This window comes from Blennius ocellaris, assembly GCF_963422515.1.
Source record: "Blennius ocellaris genome assembly, chromosome: 24".
Classification (NCBI taxonomy): domain Eukaryota; kingdom Metazoa; phylum Chordata; class Actinopteri; order Blenniiformes; family Blenniidae; genus Blennius; species Blennius ocellaris.
In genome coordinates this window covers 1,365,353-1,388,048 of record NC_137673.1, presented here as the reverse complement: position 1 = coordinate 1,388,048, position 22,696 = coordinate 1,365,353, and the positions used below count along the sequence as shown (strand labels likewise).

Genomic DNA, 22,696 nt, shown 5'->3' with positions numbered 1-22,696 from the left:
GCCCCCCTCTGTTTCCATAGAGACGGAGCGTTTTCGATATTAGAGAGGTTGGGATCTTGTAGCTCTCGTAATTTAACTTTAGTTAAGGAAGCAGAGAGTCATTGCAGAGAATGTAGAGTCAATACAGAGAATGTAGAGTCAATCCGGAGGATGTAGAGTTAATATAGAGGCTGTAGAGTCGATACAGAAGCTGTAGAGTTAATACAGAGGATATAAAGTCAATATAGAGAGTGTAGAGTCACTACGGAGGGTGTAGAGGCAATACAACAGTTGTAGAGTCACTATGGAGGACATAGAGTCAATACAGAGAATGTAGAGTCAATACAGAGGAGGTAGAGTCAACACAGAGGGTGTAGAGTCGATACTAAAGATGTAGAGTCAATACAGAGGGTGTAGAGTCTATACAAATGTTGTAAAGTCACTACGGAGGACGTAAGAGTCAATACAGAGAATGTAGAGTTAATACAGAGGGTGCAGAGTCAATACAAAGGATGTAGAGTCCACACAAAGGATGTAGAGTCAATACAGAGGGTGTAGAGCCAATACAAAGGATGCAAAGCCAAAATAAAGGATGTAGAGTCAATACAGAGGGTGTAGGGTCAATACAAAGGATGTAGAGTCAATTCAGAGGATGTAGAGTCAATACAGGGGGTGTAGAGTCACTGCTATATTGAAGACGGTGCTTCATCACCAATCCAGGCTGTGTAAAAACCCGTGAGGCTCTGATGTGCTTCTTTTCATGCACGTTTGACTGAACCAGCGATTATTAATAGAGAATTTCACTTCCTGTTTCCAGAATGATTCACCGGCTCCAGTCCAAAAGGACAAAAAAACAACCCCCCAAAAAAATCAAACCCAGCCTGCGTCTGTCGGCGGCGCGTTCGGCCCACCAGCTCCTCTTTAAAAATCTGCCTCGTCACTCTTTCACAGCGGTGTTTTCACCCCGCCAGTTTCCTCTGGAAAACATGTTTACGAGGCGTGACAGCGCGGCGGCTGATAAGGCGGCGTGAGTCTTCCCTCTGCGCCAGCGTGATGAAGAGCAGCGGTGGGCAGGACCTGTGTGCAATCGTATGTATGGTGCCCCCTAGTGTTCATCGTGAGGTTTTCCCCGTGAAAATGCGGGGAAGCGCAACTTTTCGAGAAAAAAACAACAAAGCGATTTTTTTTTTTAAATCTTCCTCACAGGCAACACATCCCCAACTGACGACACACACACACACACACACACACACACACACCACACACACACACACACGGGATGGCAGACCGGGAGCTGCTGTGTATTAATTAGCAGTGTAAGGCTGTCATGGGGGCAGAAAGCAGCCTTACATAAGAGCCCCACTGCCGAGCCACCAGCAGGAACACAATGTTCCTGCACGCACTATCTCGCTGAAACCGGAGAGAGAGAGAGAGAGAGAGAGAGAGAAAAAAATGTCCTCAACAAAATCTGTGCATTGACATTTCAGAGGTGTGCCTCATGAAATGGGACATCTTGTCCAAGGGGGAAAGTCTCTTGGACTGTGTGTTGATGATCAAGCGAGAACGTTAACAAAAACAACAAAAAAACACACACACGGGCGTTAAACCTGTAGCCTGAATATCCGAAGAATGCAGCCACACTGGAAAATAAGGTGGCGTAATTGTAAGAGGAGCTTCTTGTGATTGGCTGGGGGGGAGGTAGGGGGCGGGGGTATGGGGATTGGGAGTCACTGGCCCCATTATTTCTCCCCCGAATCAGCCTGAGGAGGGGTTTTTTTTTCCCCCCAGCCGGGGCCCCGGCTTGGAAAAACCCTTCCCGAGCGGCGGCGGCAACAGCGAGTGTGACCCACTTTCGAAAACTGCTCTCAGAGGGGCGGAGACACACTGACATATATAGTCCCAATTTTGTCAATTAATTAAAAAAAACAACAACTCCGAAGGTCACCCCGGTTACCAACGACCACGATTGTTCTTTTCTCGGTATTGCAGAGATTTTGTACCGTCTTCAGGGTTGCGAGTACGAACGCAACCCCCCCCCCCTTTTGCTCGTGAGAACGCGAGGCGTTGGGATCCCCAATAACCCGGCCATCAAAGGCGAGAGGCGTGACCTTGTGAAAACGTGAAACGTTTCCCTCCCGGATACCGAAGCCGGGGTTTGAACCCGCTGACCTCCAGCCGCCTTTCTTTTTTTTTTTCTTTTTCTTTTTTTTCTCCCCTTTTTTCTTTCTTCTTTTTAGACGCGTGGCTTGGCAGGAAGTGGTTGGCTCGGTATGAGCTTCCTGCCTCCGTCTGAACTCCAAACTCCAATTTTTTTTTTTTGTCTGCAGAGTTCGATTTTCCGTCGCCGCCGACACAGGAAGCCATTTGACCCCCCACCCCCCCCCCCCCCCCCCCCCGAGCCACAGAGTGACCTAGAACTACACCCGGTAGAGCACATTCGTCACCAGTTATTTAATCCACCACACCATTACAACTGTGTGTGCGACCCCCCCCCCACCCGCCCCTTGACCTTTGACCCCCCCCCAAAACAACCAAGAGTCATGACATCACCACCCCTCAGAGGACAGGGAATTGAAAACTGAAGATTTTTGTTGCCGCTCGAATTAAAAGCTGAAAAAAAAACATGTTTTCGAGTCTCAAGTCAACGAGTCAATTTTGGGCAAAAAAAACATAAATACAAACCAATAAATCAATACATAAATGGCAAAAAACAAAACAAAAAATTGAAAACCAAGGACAAAGTTGTACCTCTTTAAATAAATCCATTTATTTCTGTAGGTAGCTATCCCATAATTAATACAGACAAAAAGCAATACTCCGACTACCAGAAGTGAGAAATCATCAGAATCACCTCCTGCGAGCGTCACGATAAAACAGTATATTGATCTATGTACAATGGAAGACGACGACACATTCAAACGGAGTCGGCAAAAAAAAAAAAACAACAAAAAATAACAAAACAAAAAATGGGGTTGAAGCGCTTTCAGACATGACAAAGTTTCCCAGCGATTTAAAAAAACAAAAACAAAAACAAAAAAAAACACTTGGCAGAGAGAAATGTACACGGAGCCAAACGGCTCAAACAGAAAGAAAAAACAAAAAAAAAACAAAGTTACATTTGGTTCCACAGTTGTAAACTAGACTTTACTTATGTAGGCAAAGAGCTCTATAATAAAATAGACAAATAGTATTTCTTTTTAATATATTTATAATTATATTTATATATAAATAATGTCAGAGATTGTGAGGGAGAAAAGCGTACAATACACTGTACAGCCCCCAGAGCCAAAAACAAACAAACAAACCCGTCCCCTTTGAAAAATCGGTAAAAGTCTTTACACGGGAATATCATCGCAACGTAGGTGAAAACTAGCTCGTCTCTAGAATCGATAGATCTGTAGTTTCTGTTAAACTCTGTCTATGTACACAATATACACGTTTCCAGAAGATAAATAGGCGGCGGCGCTCCCGCCATACATTCAGACGTGACGTTTTTTAACAATCGGCCGCCCCGGCGCAGCCGCTTTCAAGTGAAGACGTACGGAATCCTGTTGTGTTGTCGGGGGAGGGATCACTTTTCGAAAATGCGGAAACGCGCCGTACCGACAATTAACAAACGGATGTGGTTTTCAGAACGCAAAACTTTTTCTGAGACGGGGGGGGAAAAAAACTAAAAACAATGTGTTTTCACTTGAAACGTTGTCGTTTGTTTTGTTTTTTTTATTATTTACCCGCCGAGTGCATTCCCACAAAAACAAACAAACCAAAAAAAGTGATATAAAACCTAGAAATAATTTACCCTGAAATGCAGCGAGGTGGGCGTGGCGTCGCCGGGATCAAAGAAGAGCCCGTTACGCCCCCCGTTTCCATGGCAACGTTTCAAGTGGAACCCCCCCCCCCCGCCGTTTTTAGCGATTCCGTTTCATTTCATTTTGAAACGGTTGAAAAAAAACCCCAAAAAACGACGGGCGTTAGCAAGCCGGGCTACGAGACGGTCGTCCCGCCCGCCCTCCCCCGTTTGCACGGAGCGTCTCGTCGTTGGGATCAAAGAAGAGCCCATTAGGCCCCCCATTTCCATGGCAACGTTTCAAGTAAAAAAACCAAAAACAAAACAAACAAAAAAACGCAGTTTTTAGCGATTCAAAATAAAAACGACGGGCGGTAGCAAGTCGGGCTACAAGACGGTCGTCCACCCGCCCTCCCCTCCCGGAGACAGAGCGTCAGTAGTACTCGCTAGCTCGGGCGGCGGCTAACATCACGGAGTCCGTTAGCCTGTAGCGTTAACCTGAAATAACAGTGTGTGTATGTGATCGTCTGTGCTGACAACGATGGAGCCCGATGTGACCACGGGGGGGGGGGTACAGCAGGGGCGGCCGAGGGTATGAAGGTAGGAGTGTGTGAGGTAACTGAAGGATGCGGGGGAGGTACAGTGCATTCAGATGCTTGTGGGGGGGTCAGCATGCATGACTTTCAAAATAAAAGAACCAACTCTTCAAAGACATGGTTTTTTGTTGTTGTTTTTTTTAGAAATATAACCTCTTCCGGTCCACTTTGACTGGACGAAAAAAATAAAACTAGGATTAGGATCGATAAGAAATTTAAGAAAATACTTTTGACGCGTCAGGACCTATAGAGCAGCTCCGCTGGACTGTACAGCTTGTGAAATAATATATATAGATATATATATGTAGATATATATCTGGGATGGTAAACAAGAGAATAACAATATAGAGATGTAGGTCCAGACAGACAGAATAGAATCTTCTCATAGAAAACATAAAGGACAGAATCGACATTAAGGCCTCGGGTACGTCTTTGCAGACATTCGTCATCCAGAAAAAAATAAATAAAATATCTACTCTAAATATAGTTATATACTCCGTGTACCTTGGTACCCCCCCTCCCTGGGCTGTTCCTATAGATTCCACACACACCCACACACACACACACACACACACATGCAGGTGGTCCTACAACTATCCTCAAGTAAATAAATAGTATCTGGGTACCATTAGAGTTTGTTTGTTTTTATTTATTATTATCTGACTATCTTTGCTTCTGTGCTTGTGCCGGGATGTGGGTCACAGGGGAAATGGCCTCTGAAAGTGCACGCGCACACACACACACACTCACACACACATCTGTCATCAGCATATTCCCGACATGCATAGATTTCCACCTGATGGTTCTGTGAGACACCGAGAGTCCGTACAGTCTTCTTCTTCTTCTTTTTTTTTTTGGGAGGGGGGGCAACAAACAGCCCGCAGAAGGGAAAAGGAGAGTATTTGAGTTGAGCAGCAGGTCAGTCAAGACGCCAAGTCGGAGGACAGACGGATCCTTCAGTCTGGAAGAGAAAAGAGAGAGAAAAAAAAAACAGGATTAATGAAATATTTTTTTTTTTTTAGTTTCCGTAAGCTTGTGATTAAAACAAAACCAAACAATGACAATGTTTATTTACATGAATATTTAAATAAGGTTTGAAAATAGATATTTGTGTTAAAATGTAACATTTTCCCCTTAAAAAAACCATCTCTGTACGCTTCCCAACACATTTTCCATTAATAGACAATTTCATAGACAAATTCACATTTGTTCAATATATATGTAGTGTGTGTGTGTGGTGTGGCAAACAGCAGGGGATCTAGCAGGAAGCCCTGAGGTACACCCGCTCTCTTTTTTTATTTTATTTTTCTCGTTCGCCCGCAGAGAGCAATGCCATGCTGGCAGGGATTCAGTGAAGTTGTGTCCCGAGGAGACGGGTTCTCCTAAGGAGGAGGAGGAGAGGAGGAGGAGGAAGAGGAGGAGGAGGAGGAGGAGTGAGCCGAGGTGTGTTTTCACACCGACGGACCTTTTGCGAGAACAGAGTGTCACCGGGGTCGTGTACAGCCTGAACTCATTCACAGATTAGTGTTTTCAAGGAGACGGGGGGGGGGGGGGGGTGGTGGCACTCGCGCACACGCACACGCACACACACACACACACACACACACACACACACACACACACACACACACACACACACACACACACGAAAACATTCACGTGTTTTACTGCAGAAACGAAGCACTGCAAAGTGATTTAAAAAAAAATATATATATATTATTCGTGCAGGAAGCTCTTGAAGGACGTAATTACATAATGTGGGGGAGGGGGCGGGGGTCTTCTGCCGTGTTGCTATGGACACGCAGGCAGAGGAGGGCTGGCGACGAGCAGGGGCTGATGGTTGAGGGGTGGATGGGGGGGGTTTGTGGCGTGCAGGTGGAGGAGGAGGAGGGTTTCCTCCGAGCGCAGAAAAACTCAAAGAAATCCACCGAAATGCAGCGTTTCGACTGGTTTTCTATTCTAAGCGGTATGAAAACTGGTGCATCCACTTCTGACCCTAAAACACCTCCACCTCCACCTCCTCCACCTCCACCTCCACCCCCATCGGGCATCTAATCTGGCCTGCAGAGGCTGTAATCTCATCTGGAGCCGTGGCTGGCTAAATGTGGGGAACGCTGGCCACGCAGTTATCTCGCAGCGAGCGCTTCTGTCTGGAACATCCCGGCCTACTTTACTCCACCCCTCACCCCTCCCCCCTCCCTCCTCCTCCTCCTCCTCCTCCTCTTCCTCACTCTCACACACTGCCTGGAAACTGTGACACAAGACCTCGCGGTGCTACGTGTACATGTTTGTTCTCCACGTATCGCGTTTAACGCAGCCTTTCTGGGGTTTTCTGCCGTTTGCCTCTGTTGACGTCGAATAAATTAACCACGGTGCAGCTGGTGTGTGTGTGTGTGTGTGTGTGTGTGTGTGTTGTGTGTGTGTGTGTGTGTGTGTGTGTGTGTGTGTGTGTGTGTGTGTGTGTGAGTGGAAACAATCAGGCTGATGGCTACAATCAGGTAGCGGCGGGACAAAATGTGCCACGGAGAAACGGCGAAAAACAAGCGGAGCCGCTCCTGATGGACTCGTTAGCCATGCGTGGCTGAACATCATAACAAGTGCACGCACGCGCGCAAACACACACACACACACACGCACATCCGGCGGGAGTGCGTGCGGCATCCATACTCGGGACATCCTCGCCGCCGTGACTGCATGACGTTACCAGGAAGCAGGATTTGAGTAGATGGATGTTTGTAATCTGCGGTGGAGCGGCAGATGGCGGAGGCATCATTAGAAGGAGAGAGGACGTATAGCACGTATATGTTGACTGTGTGTGTGTGCGTGCGTGTAATCGGGGTAATGAGAGTGTTTTTGCGTGTGTGTGAAGGAGAGGACAGGGTGGCAGGTGTTTAACCCAGAACCCCTCCAGAGAGCGGCCATCTGCCGCCAAAACCCTAACCGTCAAAATAAAAGCACCAAATTGGATCGTAATTACGGTGACCGTCAAAATAAAAGCGCCAAGTCCCATTGTTATTGTTCATCTACCGAGCATGTGCAGAACAACTCGTTACCACGGCCGATGTGCATGAGCAGCATTTCCGCCGTCTCCATGGAAACGGAGCGTTTTTCATGAAGTTGCATTTTCCACAAAGCGTAGCTGGAACATTGTTTGGAAAAGTTGCATTGTCCCCCATTTGCATGGAGAGGAAGCCGGTACGTTTTTGAAAAGTTGCGTCGTCCCCCATTTACATGGAGACGGAGTCGGAACGTTTTTCAATAAGTTGCATCCCACCCTTCCCCCATTTGCATGAAGAGGAAGCCGGTAAATTTTTGAAAAGTTGCATTGTCCCCCATTTACATGGAGATGTAGTCGGAAAGTTTTTCAAAAAAGTTGTACCCCCCCGTTTGCGTAGAGAGGAAGCAGGTACGTTTTTGAAAAGTTGCGTCGTCCCCCATTTACATGGAGATGTAGTCGGAATGTTTCTAAAAAGATTGTGTTTCCATAAAGACCGTTTTCAGAAATGTGCGTTTTTTCCCCCACCTCCACGGAGACGTACTTGAAGCATTTTCAAAAAGTTGCACCCGACCCCCCCCCACCCCCCCCCCCCCCCCCCCGTTTCCAAGGAGTCGTCGAAGCCTTTTTTTTTTGCATCTCCAGTGACTCCGAACACTGTCCTCACCTAAAAGGTACACGCCGCGACAAAAGCGCCGCGTTCGTTGTGTAAACAAGCCGCCGGTCGGCCGCGGGCATCTCGCCCTTCACTGCATCACACAAGCCTCCCGCTTGTTTACATGCCGCGGGTTCAATGTCACGAAGGGCCTAGTTAAACCAAAGCAAACAACGGTGACGCCGCCGCCAGATAAAGGTATTAGCCAGGCGAGGAGTTGGGAGTCGCGGAGACGGCTGACTTGGCTAATCTGAGTCTGGTACAGAACATCCACCTGGCTGAGCCGCGGCCGGCCGGCCGGCCGGCCGGCGGAGCAGAGGTAAACACCGGCTCCGGGTCACATGGGCCGGGGCAGAACCAAGGGGGGGATAAACAAACTCCTGACCCCGACGCAAACGCCGGCTCGGCCTGGGAGCAGCGCCGTCACGTTTGTGGGCGAGAAGCTCCGTCACACGGCTCTGGGGTTCTGTTGCTAAATTCCGCTGCGGCGTCTGGGGTCGATGTACTTTGATCTGCCCCCCCCCCCCCCCTCCCCCACGGAACGCAGCGAGACGCCCTCGCCATGTAAACACAGGAAAACGGAACTTTTCAAATCAGTTGCGGTGGAAATTAATTTTTTTTTTTAAGTACCCCCCCCACCATCTCGTAACCCGACATGCGTCTTCATTGAAAACGTTGCCGTGTAAACGCGAAACTTTTCTGAAACGAAAACGCAAAAAAAAAAAAAAAAGATGCATTTTTATTTGAAACGTGAACGAGGGGGAGAAAACCGCAACCCCCCACATGCTATTGAAATCAATTTTCAATGTTTCTGCCATTTCAATGAAAACGGACATCGTTGCCGTGTGAACGTGGAACAAAAACGCAAAAAGGAATTGTTTTTTTTTTACTTGAAACGCGGCTTTTGTAAAATGGTCCCGACTCGTCACCATGTAAAACGAAGGAAAACAACTTTTCAAAAGCTGTGTAGAAAGGGGGGGGGGGGGGGGTAAAACGCAACTTTTCGAAAACGCTTCTTGTATCGGTTGCCATAGAAACGGGAGGTCCCCCCCCCACCCCACCCGGCAGGACCTCGCTCACCCCGCTTCCTTCACGGCGGGATTGAACGTTCGGTAAACAAGCCGCGATCCCAGAATGCACGGCGGTTGGAGCGGTGGGGCCTCACCTAGCCAGTTTGTTTGTTGCTTTAAACACCCCCCCACCCCCCCCCCTCACCCCCCCCCTCCCCCCCAACATCTCCACTTGTCTTACTTCTGCTAAGTGAGCGGCCTAATGAGGCAGAAGGACGGCGAGCTGCACGTGCCATCCTGCGCCATTCTGCACGCAGCCAGTCCTGGAAAACAAAACAGCCTCCGCCAAGTCTTCATGGACGGAGGGGGGGAAAAAAACAAACAAAACAAACAAACAACCCGCCGCTCTGCCTGCGTACGTAACGGGGGAGTCAACATGCATGTGCTGGACTCCTCTACCCGAAGCCAGTTTTTATCAAAACAAGAGCGGAGGACACGTGCGGGCCGCCGCAGCTCGGATCAAAACAAAGCGGCCACACTGCAGGCAGGGGGGTTAAAGGTCAATCCAAAATAAAGCGAGGCCTGATTTACGGGACGTCGTCGTTTTTTTTTTTTGTTTGTTTTTTTTAAAGTGTTCCGTGATCCAGAGTCGTCTGACGCGCCACTGGTCTGACGTCAAACTGCGATGACATCATCCCTTTTTTTGTTTTTTTGTTCAATACTGACCCATATACAATGTTGTTTTTTTTCTCCCTTCAAAATAAAACTCAATAAAGGAGCCGCTGTCGTTGTTGGGCTCCCCCCTCCCACAGCTGTCAGGAATGCTGAGCGTGACCCCCAGGCCCCAACACTGGCAGAGGGCCTCACATGTCGGGGGGGGGGGGGGGGCTTTCATTCATTCACACGTTGTGTATTTTGAGCGTCCGCAGCAGCGAAGGCGGACTCCTGCTCCGTCACGGTGCTTGTTTACGCCGCAGCTCTCCTGCCTGGTCACGTTTCGCAGCAGCCGCGTTCACGTCCCCGCGGGACAAACCGCCACCGAGCAGAAAAAAAGGCGGGGGTGGGGGTTAAAGCAGCGTGTCCTACTTATTATATGCCACGAGCTCGGAGCCGCCCCTGAACGCACCACCGGAACCAAACGAATCCAGTTTGAATTTGAATCTAGAGGAAAACAAACATGTTTTCCTCTAGATCCAAATTCAAACTGGATACTTTTTTCTTCTTCTTCTTCTTCTTCTTCCCCACCGTGCAGCTGTAAAAACCACCACACATAAACGCCACGTACCTTTGGCAGTGGTAGCGGCCTCCTTGAATCCCAAACAGACATATGGCGAGCCGTGTAATCCATTGATGCCGCCCTTGCAGCTGCTGGCGGGCTTGAAGCCGACCAGGTCGTCGCACTTCTCCACGCCGCCGCCGTCCAGCAGGTTCAGGGCGATGTAGTTCAGGCCGCCGGGGTAGCCGCCGGCCGAGCTCCCGCGGGTCACGGGGCTGCCGTACTCCTCGTCGGAGCCCTCGCTGCTCCGGGACGAGATGTTCTCCACCGAGCTGTGCCGCTTCACCGCGTCGCCGCGGGCGTACGACGGGAAGACGGGCGTCACGGTGGCGGTGGAGGAGAAGGTCTCCGAGCTGTGGCGCCGGCGGCCCTGCGGGTTGGCCCGGATGACCTTGGCGGCGCAGTCCGGGTCCAGGGCCGGGGAGGCGGCGGCGCCGAGGAGGAAGACCCCGATGCGTTCGGGGACGCCCCGGTCGTCGGGGGAGAGCCCTCGCTCCCGGCCGCTCGGCATGCTGGAAGACAAAACGGGGGCGTTAGAAGGCGCGGGCGGCGGCCGCGACGTCTTCTGCGCGAAACCCAAACGACAGTAAAAAGAAAGCGGAGACGCGTACCTCCCGGCGCTGTGGGGGACGAGCTGCGGCGGCGAACTGGTCATCCCGAACGTCATCTCCGTGTAGTCACTCTTCGCCTGGTCGCCGAGGCCCTGGGACTCCTTCTCTCTCTGGTACACCCCCTCCTCTTCCTCCTCCTCCTCCTCTTCCTCCGAGCACAGCGACAGCTCCGGGAGCGTGTCCAGGCGCTCGGCCGGCGTCCCCGCCTCCCTCGGCGAGTGCGAGCCCAGCTCCAGGTTGATGTAGTCGGACAGCGACGGCCGCGCCGGCCGCCTCTCGGCGGCGGGCGGCGAGAACCGGATGCTGTCGAAGTCTATGTTGATGTACTCGCCGGGGCTCCGGGGCTCCCCGGGGAGGGGGTGCTCGTTCATGCTGGGCAGGGTCCGGAGGGTGTCCAGCGACAGCCTGTTGGGCCGGCCCAGACGCCCCCGGTAGGCCAGGCTCTCCGCCCGGCCGTGGCGGACCGGCGACGCGCTGGGCTGCATCACGGAGTAGTAGTCCGACTCCCTCTGCCTCAGGCTCTGGGGGCTCATGAGCACGTACTGGTTGTCCCCGTCACTCTTGGACGCCTGGAGCATGGCCGGCAGCGTGAGGGACCCGTTCGGGTGGGCCGGCCTCGCCGACGCCGGCTCGCCCGCCATCACGCCCAGGTAGTAGTCGGGCGGCGTCTGGAGCGGAGGGGGGTTCCCCGGCGACATGTTCATGTACTCGCCGTGCCTGTCGGGGCTCTCCACCGAGGACTTGGAGCCACACCACATCCTCATGTAGCCGCTGTCCTCCAGGGAGCTGCTGCCCGGCGAGCTGGCCTTGTTGGTCTGGGGGTGCGCCCTGGGGTTCACGATCTGCTTCGGCGCCGAGACGCACATGGGGCTCATGGCCACGTAGTTGTCCGCCTTGCCGGACTGCGGCGCCACGCCCGGCGTCATGGGCATGTAGCCGTCGTCCCCGAGGTTGCTGCTGGAGCTCCTGGACGAGCCGATCTCCACGTCGCCGTAGTCCTCGGGGTAGCAGACCTTGGGCGAGGCGGAGTGGGAGTTCTGCCCGCGGGCCATCCTCATGAGCGTGTACTCGTCCAGCGAGGCCGAGGACAACGGCGCCACCACCCGCTGCTGGCGCGGCGTGGTGAGGGAGTGCGTCCTCTTCCTGTACGCCTTGTCGCAGGCGAAGCCGTCGCACCCGGACCTGCCGCCGCCGGCGCCCTCCATCATCATGTAGCCACAGAGGTCGCCGGCGTCGCGGGAGGGCGGGGTGCTGGACAGGGAGTCCGGGGTGTCGCTGCGGGTCAGGGACAGGAAGCGGGGCTCGCCTGGACTGGAGCCGTAGTCGTCACAGAGCATGAAGCCGGCGTCGCCGAGGGAACCGGAGATGGACGTGCTGCAGCTGAAGGGTCTCCGGGCTTTGTCGGGGGTGGAGACCCCGGCACCCCCTCTGGGGGACGTGCTGATGGGGCTGGAGGCCGCCGGCGGGGAGTTGGACACCGGCATGGAGCGGCTGTGGTGCAGGTTGCAGGTGGACTCCAGCATCCTGCAGGTGCGGCCGCTGCTCAGCGTGTTGGACCTGCTCAGGTGGTTGCCGGCGCCGGGACTGGTGGGGCTGCCGGTCACCGACACGGACATGGACACGGGTCGCGTCACGCCGCCGTCGCCCTCGCTGGCCGTCCGGATCCGGCAGGACGCGAACTTCCTCCCGGGGGACGTGGTGGCCACGCTGTCCGTCCTGGACCTCCTGGCCAGGCCGCCGTGGCTCAGCGGCAGGTTGCCGGGGTTGCGCCTGGTGAGGACCGAGATGGGGTTGGTGCTGGCCGACTGGCTCTTGCTCCGCGGCCGGAACTCCGACAGCTCCTTCATGGCCTTCATGGCCTCCAGGATGGTCTCGTGGATGTTCTGCGCCACCACCGAGTCCTCAGCCTGCATCCAGAACTCCCCGGGCCCCGTGACGGCGGACCGGCCCACCTCGATGAAGAAGAAGCTGTCCGAGTGTCCGCACCGCCGGATGTTCATGAGCTGCAGGTTGACCGCCGCCGTCTCGGAGTTCAGCTTCACGAAGCTGATGGTCCGGCTGGACAGACACAGCCGGTACACCCCGGTCAGGTTCTTGATCTGGCCCAGGCCTTTGGACTTCAGGTTGACCTGCCAGACCTCCTTGTAGGCGTCCGTGGCGGGGCCGAGGAGGCCGTAGCTGGACTCCTCGAAGCCCACCAGGGAGGAGGTGGACGCGGGGCTGTCGTACAGCTTCCCCTCGGAGATGAGCTCGCTGAGGACCCGGAACCAGCTCTCCTGCTCCGGCTCGCTGTCCGCCGCCACGGCGAAGTACTCGTCCTTGGTGTAGAGGGCGATCAGGTGCTTGTGTTTGGCGTCCGCGCGCTTGTTCACGCACAGACACGAGTCCAAAGTTATGAGGCGCTTGGCCGCCGACTTGTTCCGCCACTTCTTCTCGCTCTCGTAGTACTCCAGCCGCGCGGCGCAGCGCTCCGTGGGCTCGCGCAGCACGAAGAACCGCCGGTGCCCGTGCTTCTGCTTCCGCAGGTAGCCGCACTTCTTCACGCCGCTCGTCCCGTTAGAAAGCGGCTGCGCTCCGGCGGCGGCGGCGGCGGCGGGGGGGAGAGGAGAAGGAGGACTGGCCATTTCTCCGGCGTAAATCTCACTGAAAACTGGGGGGTGGTGGGTAGGTAGGGGGGGGGGTTAAAAAAATAAAATAAATAAAAAATACCTCGCCGAATCGTTCTATCCGCGCTCCTCGTTAATCCATGTCAGCCGCGGAGGGACGGTTGTCCACGGTGGAGCCGAGCGGCGGAGATGTGATCCCGGAGAAAAACAACATGTGACTTCCTCCGCGCGCCGCGGAAGCGCAAGAAAACACGGAGTCAGGGGGCGGGGCTTCGGCAGGGGCCGTGCCTGTCAATCACCCGCCGCGGCGCTCCTCATTGGGCCAGCTCACAGGCGCGAGCCCCGCCCACCCGCTGCTCTCCCAAACAACCTTCTTATAAACAGAAAAAAAATATAGGAAAAATACCCCCAAGAATAGCTCAGAGAATATATATAAATATAATTCAAAGATACCTCAAAAAATATCAAAAAATGTTTCAAGAATACCTCAAAATATCAACAAAAAACCTCAAAATATCAACAAAAATACCTCAAAAACACGAATATGCACGTTCAAATCATAACACAATTGGTACGCACTATTTCTATCTTTCCCACCCCCCCTTTTTTTTTTTTTTTTTTTTTTTACACAAAATTGGACAACCTCCCCTCAAATGTCAAACCACATTGCTTGTATTGTCTGACTAAATGTGATTAATTTGGATTATAAGGATTGGAAATGCACAATGCGGGATTGTGAGCATTGATCTGTGAGGCGGCAGCACTGTAAACAAGCCTGACGTCCCACTTGTTATATAAGGAGTGTTGTGGCCTATTTTTAAACCTGTGGGTATTCCTCTCCAATCAGAGGCTTGTGTTTCCCGTTCAAAACCCTTCTCCATCCCTCCCCCAACTGTGTCCCGATATCAGTCGTTATTGATCATTACATAGTGGAGGAATGTCTTTTTCAAGAGTCTTTTCTTTGTAAATAAAAAAATAAAGAAAAAGATTAAAGAAAAAGGGAGGTTTATTGTGCTTGTGTGTCATTTTTGAGCTTCTTTTCTGGATATTCATTGAAAAAAATAAAAATAAAATGCTGATCATTGAATGAAAAAGCAGAGAGGGGACGGATAAATGCGTCAGAGGTTCGTGGGCGACCACAGTCTGCAGAATGCTGCCATCATCTGGACTGGGCCTGCAAATCCTCAATGAAACATCCAAACTAGGCCCAAATAGCTGTGGAGGTCTTCGTCCCATGGCACTTTGAGGCTGTGGAGGTCTTCATTACGTGACATCTGCTCATTAGATCATCCCGGTAATTACGGCTTCTGATCTTCAATCGCCTAAAAACACACACACACACACTTGGATTGCCTTTCATAATCCCCCAGATTACACCTCGAGGTGTGACTGCATAGATTACCTCTTAATAAGCATATCGGTCCCCTTGGACAACTGCGTTGACACCACAGATTAAGGTTAATCCCGATCTAATCGCTATTGTTCTTTAATACCGTGATCCTGTTGACGGTTTGCCTATTTTTCTGTTTTTGTTCAAGAGTTAATTTCTGGGGATTGGGGGGGTTAAGATGAACATGTGTTTTCAGCGATAGCGTCCACTTATAATCTGGCATATCAGCGAAAACACAAACGCCTCCGGTGCCGGGATTAAATAGCATCCGAGCACAGACACCAACAGCCAACGGGCAAAACAAAGTGAACAAAGAGATTATTGTTGACGTGCAACGAGGACATGTAATAACTAAGTGCTGAATAGGCAAAAACAACGTCGTCTACATTTGTTTGAGGACTTCAGTGTTTGTTTTCTGTTGCCCTGCGAGCTATAATCCGCAGTTTTTAACGCCCATGTTTACTACAACCTAACATTGTACTGTAAATATATGTGATTGATGTGTTTGCGTCCTGTTTTTCCATTTGAAATTATGCAAATAAAGTAGATTGTTTTTTGTTTTTTTTCTTGCATCATTTTAGGGTTTGTTTACAATCTTGTATTCTTTTAGGTTTCTCTCGTACGTATAAAAGGGTGTTACATACATTTTAGGCCCCATTTCCACGACAATGTTCAAAAGTGCAAACGACTCGTTTTGGCATTTTTTATTTCAGAAACGTTTTACGTTTACAAGTCAGAATGCTTTCAAAAAGTTGCGCTTTCAGAGGCTCAGCACCGTTGCCATGTGACTGGATACCCAAAACGCCACTAAAGTTTTCCATTTTCAATTGAACACATTGTATGGGTAAAACAGTGTCTTAATAACACATGAATATAAACTTTGTAACCTTTTCTTAACACAGACGATGTCTATATTTTTACAAAACCAAACAATTACAACTTAAAATGACTCAAATTCCAATATCAAGCCAATTTTCATGATGCATAATACGGTGAAATTGGATTGAGAGGCGGCGGATCAACACTGCCCTCTAGCGGACAGAGGCAGAAGCCGCACACCGGAAGTGCGACCTCGTAAGAGGAGGCGACTTGACTCCTCCACCTCCTCCGAGAGCCTCAGGAGGTCCAGACTTCAGCATGGCGCCCACAGCGGCGCTTCTCCTCCTCCTGTCTCTGGCGTCCGTCTGCTTTCCGGCTGCAGCCGAGGAGACGTTGGTCTTTGTGACCGTGGTGAGTCGCGAGAGGCACCGCGGAGTAACAGAAGTACGGAAGCCGGTGTGGGACGGGGTTACCGTGAGCGTCTCTCCGCTCCGCACCGCGGAACTCCGCTCAAAAACCAAGCGATTCAATGTCTTCTTTGTTTTCCTGGCCTCGGCGCGTGCATTCTCACGGAAAAACCCGGTTCATATTATTGTGCGGCTTTTTAAAATTAATTCGGCTCGCTGTTTTTTTTAATGTATGAAGTAGTTTTAGTGTGTTTTGGGTCACGTCGCCTGCTCGTAACCTGGTTCAACCTGCTGACGGGAGCAGTCATAAAATGTTTATATTTCTAATGATTCCTTTGGTGAAGGCGGGATCAAATCCAGAGGAATAACAGGAACGGCTGTGTAGTTTTTTTTTTTTTATTATTGCTAGGTAGAATAAGCGACACTTAAAAAGCCCCGTTTGGTTGTTTTGACTGTTTTTACAGGAAAAGCACATCAGATCCTTCCAGTCTGACCTGCCTTATCAAAAACAACACACATTCCTGCATATCTACTTATTACACACACGCATCTATGCACACACTTCTTCACACGCACACGCACACAGATCTGTGCAAATCTACACACGAATCTAAATATACACACATAATCACACGCATCCATACACACGCACATATCCATATGCAAACACGTCCGTTCACACACATAAGTAAATTAATCAACGCACTCTTTCCACACACAGGTTACTTTCCCCACCTCTTCCTGGTTATTATATGGTTTTTTTTTTGTTTTTTTGTGAATTTAATTTCGCCATCCAACAATCTCACGCCCCGGACACGGCTCACTTCTTTGTGAGAGGAGGATTGTGTCACGGATGTGAGAAAGTGAAGCAGCCGGGGTTTTTAATCACGTGAAAGAGATGATGTGACCAAGGTCTTCCATGAAAATGACTCCATTAAAAAAAAAAAAAAAAATTTTATATGAAAGTGGCTTCTCCCTGCTTCTCAGAAAGGGCCCCGATAATCTATTTGCGGCTTTCTCACAGTGATGAGATGAGATTAAGCGATAATCCAACCCTTGGAATAGAGTTTGGGGATGGATCGGGGGACCGTATATCAAGGCTGTCACGTCGAAGCAGAAGGAGCATGTTGTTTTTTTTTTTTTATGAGCGAGGTGTGAAAGTGGCTCGTCACGACAGCCCGTGAAGAACCTCCAACTATTTGATGAGCAAACACCCAACAGGATCTTTGGCGTCGGCGTGACCTGCTGGATTCAGACCGTCCTCAAAAAGTTCGCGGCCACGTTTGTAAACGTGGATTCCCCTGACGTGTCCTTCCTGTCTCCCTGCAGCTGTTTCGACATGGCGACAGGTCTCCGGTCCGGGCCTACCCCACTGACCCGTACCAGGAGAGCAGCTGGCCCCAGGGCTTCGGCCAGCTCTCGCAGGTAACAGCGGGATAAAACCTATGTAGTAGCTTGTTTTGTTACACACAAGCCCCAGAGCCGTCTGGGAGTTTGCATGAAATTTTCACTGGCGGGTGATTTAGAGTCACCAGTGATCCTCAAGAGCGGAGTACTTCAGAAAAGCCACCACGAGTCATGGCTGGATATCGTCAGGAAAATGGCAATAACATACATGGTTCACGATACTATAGCTACCTCGATCACCATACGATACATACCTCGATACATGGGTCACGATACGAGGCATACCTCGATCACCATACGATACATACCTCGGTACATGGGTCACGATACGAGGCATACCTCGATCACCATACGATACATACCTCGGTACATGGGTCACGATGCGAGGCGTACCTTGATCATCATACGGTACCTCAATATGTGCGTTCCCATACATACCTTAATACATGTGTCACGACACGATACGCACCTTAATCACCATACAATACATACCTTGGTCCATGGCTCACGATACACGGCGTACCTCAATCACCATATGATCCATGCCTCAATACATGGGTCATCATACGATATGTACCTCGATGCATGTGTCACGATCCAATATTTATCTTGATACACAGTTCACCATAGAATACCCGGATATGGTTTGATATTGTATGATACAGTTCAATACGGTGTGATATGATTCGATACATAATTTATAGTCCCATCAGAAGCGGCATAATAATAGCTACGTCTCATTATATTGGTAAACGTCTTTAAAATCCATTAAGTTAGTTCAGATTAATTTTTACTTCCTGGCAGAACAAGTATCGATGTCGGCGGCTGAAAGCTCTCCAGCTGATGGGGACGGTTCCGTGTCATTTCTCGTTGGCAGGAGGGGATGAGGCAGCACTTCGAGCTGGGCCAGTTCCTGAGGTCTCGCTACGGGAACCTGCTGAACGGATCCTACGACCGACACGAGGTGGGCCTCCGGGTCGAAGGTCGCCTGTGGGCCGGTGATGCCACTGCAAGGGTTTTGATTTGAATGTCTCCTGTCCAGATCTCGGTTCGCAGCACGGACTACGACCGCACCCTGATGAGCGCCGAGGCCAACCTGGCAGGTGCGAGCACGACCCTCCTCCTCCTCACCTCACCTCCTCTTCCTCACCCCCCCCCCCTTGCTTCCCCCAGGTCTCTACCCTCCCAGCGGGGGCCAGGTTTTCAACCCCAGCCTGAAGTGGCAGCCGATCCCCGTGCACACGGTGCCTCAGAGCGAGGAGAGGGTTCGTACCTCCCGGGGGGGGGGGGGCTCCACAACGTCCCGCATGGGAACCCCCGTCTGAACGCCAACCTTTCTCCTCCTTAGCTTCTGCTGTTTCCCCGGAACGACTGCCCGCGCTACACCCAGCTGGTGAACGAGACGGAGCACACGGAGGAGGTCCTGAACATCACCGCGGAGTACTGGGTACTGGGTACTGTCCTCCAATGCCCCCCCCCCCCCCCCCCCCCACGATACCGGAGGTCACCGTCCTCCCATCACCGGATACTTGTATGTCTGACGGCGTCTTTCTCTGTGTGCGTTTCAGGACTTCATCGAGTTTGTGAACAACAAAACTGGACTGAAAAACACCGGCGTGGACTCGATGTGGGGGGTGTACGACACACTCTTCTGTGAGGTGAGAGCACACACACACACACACACACACACACACACACACACACACACACACACACACATTAAGCTGGTGGTTAGTGTTAAGTTTCCCTCACGTGACCCCCGCTGGCGTTTGAGGAACAAACCAGCAGTCTGGCTCCGAGTCGAGGCCGTTCGAGAAAGTTTAGCGCGACTTCAGGTTTGACCGCTCGTCAGAGAAACGGGGAAGCGAGCGCAGACTGCTGAGTCGGCGTGACTCGGCAGTGAGTCCACGAAAATCTCACGCGTGTGTGACCCGATTTCAGGCGAAAACTGGGAGGATTTTGAAGTGTTTTGGGAGTCCGTTTCCATGACGACGGTGCTTGGAGCCACTGAAAAGGGAAGAAAGGGGTTTCCGAGGTGGAACTTTTTGAAATATGGAAACGGGGAGTGTGGGGGTGCTACTTTTTGAAAAAAACATCAGACTCCGTGGAAAGGGTAGAAATGCAACCTTGTGAAAACACTCCAAATCTGTAGAAACAGGACTTTCTGAAAATGCGGGAAAACTCAACTTTTTGAAAACTCTGCAGCTCTCTCAAAATGGTTGGATTCTGTGAAAATGGGGGAAACATGACTTTTTGAAAATGTTGGAAAGTGAAAAAACTAAAATAGCTACCTTTTGAAAATGCTCCACAGAAACAGAACTATTTGAAACTGCTCCATCTCCATGGAAACGGGGTAAAGCGCAACATTTAAAAAACTCTCCGTCTCCATGGAAATGGGGCAGTGAAACACAACTCATTCAAAAATGCTCAGATTCCTTGAAAACGGGGGGAAATATGACTTTTTGAAAATGTCCATCCTCGGTGGAAACTGGGGAAATAAAATGCCACTTTATGAAAATGGGGGACAAGCAACCTTTTGAAAAACACTCGCTTTGCCGCAGCTGAAACTGCAAACGCACATCTCTGTCTCAATAGATGTGCAACTTTTTGAAAAACGCCCCCGAATATACCTAATAACGGTCCAACTTGGTCGTCTGTCCATATAAATGTTGCGTACTCCCATTTTTAATGTGTGTGTGGTTTTATGACTAAAACAAAACGGCACCCACTAGTGGCCTGGCATGCTAACTACATTGTTTTCCACCATTTTCCGCTGACTTTCGAAACCATGTAAACTTTTCTGAGAAATCGGGGCCTGGGCGTTGGGTTTTAATGGCCGCAGACCGCCAAGTCGACGGGAATCGCAAAAGAATCTCACTAGCGTCTCTGCTTTCAGTCCCGTCACAACATGACTCCCCCGGACTGGGTCACGCCCGACGTCCAGCAGAAGCTGCGCGTCCTCAAGGACTTCAGCTTCCAGGTAAAAAAGAAAAAAGAAAACCTTGTTCAACCTGATTCCGACTAAAATTAGACGAGGATTAACGCTGGAATGTTCCTAGATAATGTTCGGGATTTACAAACGGGTGGAGAAGAGTCGGCTGCAGGGAGGTAAGGCTGGAGTTTGCCCTCTGGAGTTTGTCCTCTGGAGTCCACCCGCCTCTGCTGGACGTCCATGTTTGACGTCCATATTTCGTCTTTCAGGGATGCTGCTGGGGGAGATAGTGAAGAATCTTTCCAAGATGGCGGCTCCAGACCCGCAGCAGCGCCTCAAACTGAAGATGCTCTCCGCGGTGAGCTCCTCCTCCTTTTTGTGTGTGTGTGTGTGTGTGTGTTTCCTCGCGTTAAAGCTCGACCTTTGATCCTTTGATCCCCCCTCCCCCCAGCACGACACCACCATCGCGGCCCTGCAGTCCAGCCTGAACGTGTACAGCGGGAAGCAGCCGCCGTACGCCTCCTGCCACATCTTCGAGCTGCACCGCGACGACAACGGCTCGGCCTCAGTGTCCATGTTCTTCCGGAACGACAGCGGCGCGGCGCCGTACCCCGTCCAGCTGCCCGGCTGCCCGCTGCGCTGCCCCCTGGAGGACTTTGTCCGCCTCACGCAGCCCTCTGTGTCGCAGGACCGTGACAAAGAGTGCCAGCTGCCCTCGGAGGGGCGGGACAAAGGTCTGAAAACTTTTTGAAAGTGGCTTCGTCTCTGTGGAAGCGAGAAGGGGGTGGAAGTGCGTCTTTTTGAAAGTGCTCGGTCTCCGTAGGAACTCGGGGGAGAGAGTTCTGACGCTGTCTCCGGGGAAACGGGGTGGGAAACGCAACTTTTTCAAAAATTCTCCGTCTCCAATAGAAATGGGGGAGAAATGCAACTTTTTTAAAACACCCCACGTGTATCGCGACGGAAAAAGCTGGGTGAAACACAACTTTTCAAAAATGGTCCGTCTCTATGGAAACGGGTGGAAGTGCAACTTTTTGAAAACGTTCGGTCGCCGTGGAAACTCGGGGAATATTTAACTTTCAGAAAGAGTTCTGACTCTTGTCTCTGGGGTAACGGGGGGGGGGGGGGGGGGGGTGTAAAGCACAACGTCTCCATGGAAGTGGGTGCGAAACTCAACTTTTTGAAAACACCCCGACTCTGTCTCCATGGAAACTTGGAACTGCAGCTTTTTGAAAATTCCCCCAACCATGCAACTTTCCGAAAAAAGCTCAGAATCAGTCGCCATAGAAACGGTGGGGAGCGGGGGTGCAACTATAGTCGACGGTAGCCATGACAACAATCCATGTCCATGTTTTCCTGTTGTTAATATGTTAATACTCGCTAGCGTCTTGTTCTCAGCGTGGTTTAATTTTTAATAAACAACAGCAGCAGCAGCTCCACTAAACGTGTCTCTCCTCCCTGCAGAGATCCTCCTCATCCTGGCTCTGTCTGCCGGCGCGCTCCTCCTCCTCATCGCCCTCCTCCTCGCCGTGGTCTGCTGGAGGAGGGAGCCCATGGCGGCGCGGGGCTACCAGCACGTGCTGAACCAGGAGGGCGGCGGCGACGACTCCTGACAGAAGCACCGACTGCTGCCGCGGAGGTCCACCAGCCCGGAGTCGTGGGACAGCAGCCAGGACGACGGACTCTGACGCTCCGCCGTGTCTCCGTTTTTTTTATTTTGAAAGTCCGGACTCTTTAAAAAGCAAGAATGAGCACCCTCGTCAATTTTCTCTGCAGCTCAGTGTTAGAACTCCGGCCTTTTTTTAAGTGGAGTTAATTTCGTAGTTCGATAAAGTGCCGTTCATTTCACAAGGCGCAGATGTAAAAAAAAATAAAAAATCCTTTGTTGAGACTTGATGTGAAAATCTGCGAAAGGACTGAACATGTCGACTGAAGGAAGTGCCTTTTGAAATACAGGAACACCCCGGAGAAGATTTCTGACATACATTGATTGAACTTTAAAAAAAAAAAAAAAATGTCTGATTTAGATTGATGACCCGAGGCTACGCTCAAAAAGCTTCGGCTATCTGGATTCATATAATGTGATGGGAACATTTTCAGTCTCCAACAAACCTTTATTGACACATTGCTATGGACCACACAGTAAAGAGATGTAAATACTGCTCTCGTCTTTCTACAATCTGAAATAAAAGTGCTGTATTTACTCGCCATGCGTCATGTTTGGCCTCG

The 22,696-nt window shown here is 51.0% G+C and overlaps 2 protein-coding genes across 3 annotated transcripts; one reads left to right on the top strand and one right to left on the bottom strand.

Moving 5' to 3' along the window:
• Positions 1-4,193: 4,193 nt before the first annotated feature.
• Positions 4,194-13,654, bottom strand: LOC308147726 (insulin receptor substrate 2-like). Of its 2 annotated transcripts, XM_080520043.1 has the most exons (3): positions 10,910-13,654; positions 10,308-10,810; positions 4,194-5,323 (listed from the first exon to the last, which is right to left on the bottom strand). In XM_080520043.1, exons 1-3 carry the CDS (start codon positions 13,531-13,533, stop codon positions 5,319-5,321), a joined length of 3,132 nt encoding a protein of 1,043 aa, XP_080376169.1. In that variant the 5' UTR covers positions 13,534-13,654; the 3' UTR covers positions 4,194-5,318. The 2 variants fall into 2 exon arrangements, with proteins under 2 accessions (XP_080376169.1, XP_080376168.1); XM_080520042.1 differs by lacking the exon at positions 4,194-5,323 and having other exon boundaries at positions 10,095-10,810.
• A 2,345-nt stretch (positions 13,655-15,999) lies between these two features.
• On the top strand, positions 16,000-22,664 carry acp2 (acid phosphatase 2, lysosomal). The gene is made up of 12 exons (XM_080519612.1): positions 16,000-16,135; positions 17,461-17,556; positions 18,416-18,502; positions 18,581-18,641; positions 18,712-18,803; positions 18,887-18,985; positions 19,107-19,196; positions 20,435-20,518; positions 20,598-20,646; positions 20,740-20,828; positions 20,922-21,204; positions 21,932-22,664. The coding sequence occupies exons 1-12, from the start codon at positions 16,043-16,045 to the stop codon at positions 22,078-22,080; spliced, it is 1,272 nt and encodes a 423-aa protein (XP_080375738.1). The 5' UTR covers positions 16,000-16,042; the 3' UTR covers positions 22,081-22,664.
• The last annotated feature ends 32 nt before the right edge of the window (positions 22,665-22,696 follow it).

Coding starts and splice junctions, on each gene's coding strand:
- LOC308147726 (XM_080520042.1), bottom strand. CDS start 13,533: ATGGCCAGTCCTCCTTCTCCTCTCCCCCCCGCCGCCGCCGCCGCCGCC. Junction 10,811..10,909: donor GTCCCCCACAGCGCCGGGAG/GTACGCGTCTCC, acceptor TTTGTCTTCCAG/CATGCCGAGCGGCCGGGAGC.
- acp2 (XM_080519612.1), top strand. CDS start 16,043: ATGGCGCCCACAGCGGCGCTTCTCCTCCTCCTGTCTCTGGCGTCCGTC. Junction 16,136..17,460: donor CGTTGGTCTTTGTGACCGTG/GTGAGTCGCGAG, acceptor GTCTCCCTGCAG/CTGTTTCGACATGGCGACAG. Junction 20,519..20,597: donor TCAAGGACTTCAGCTTCCAG/GTAAAAAAGAAA, acceptor GAATGTTCCTAG/ATAATGTTCGGGATTTACAA.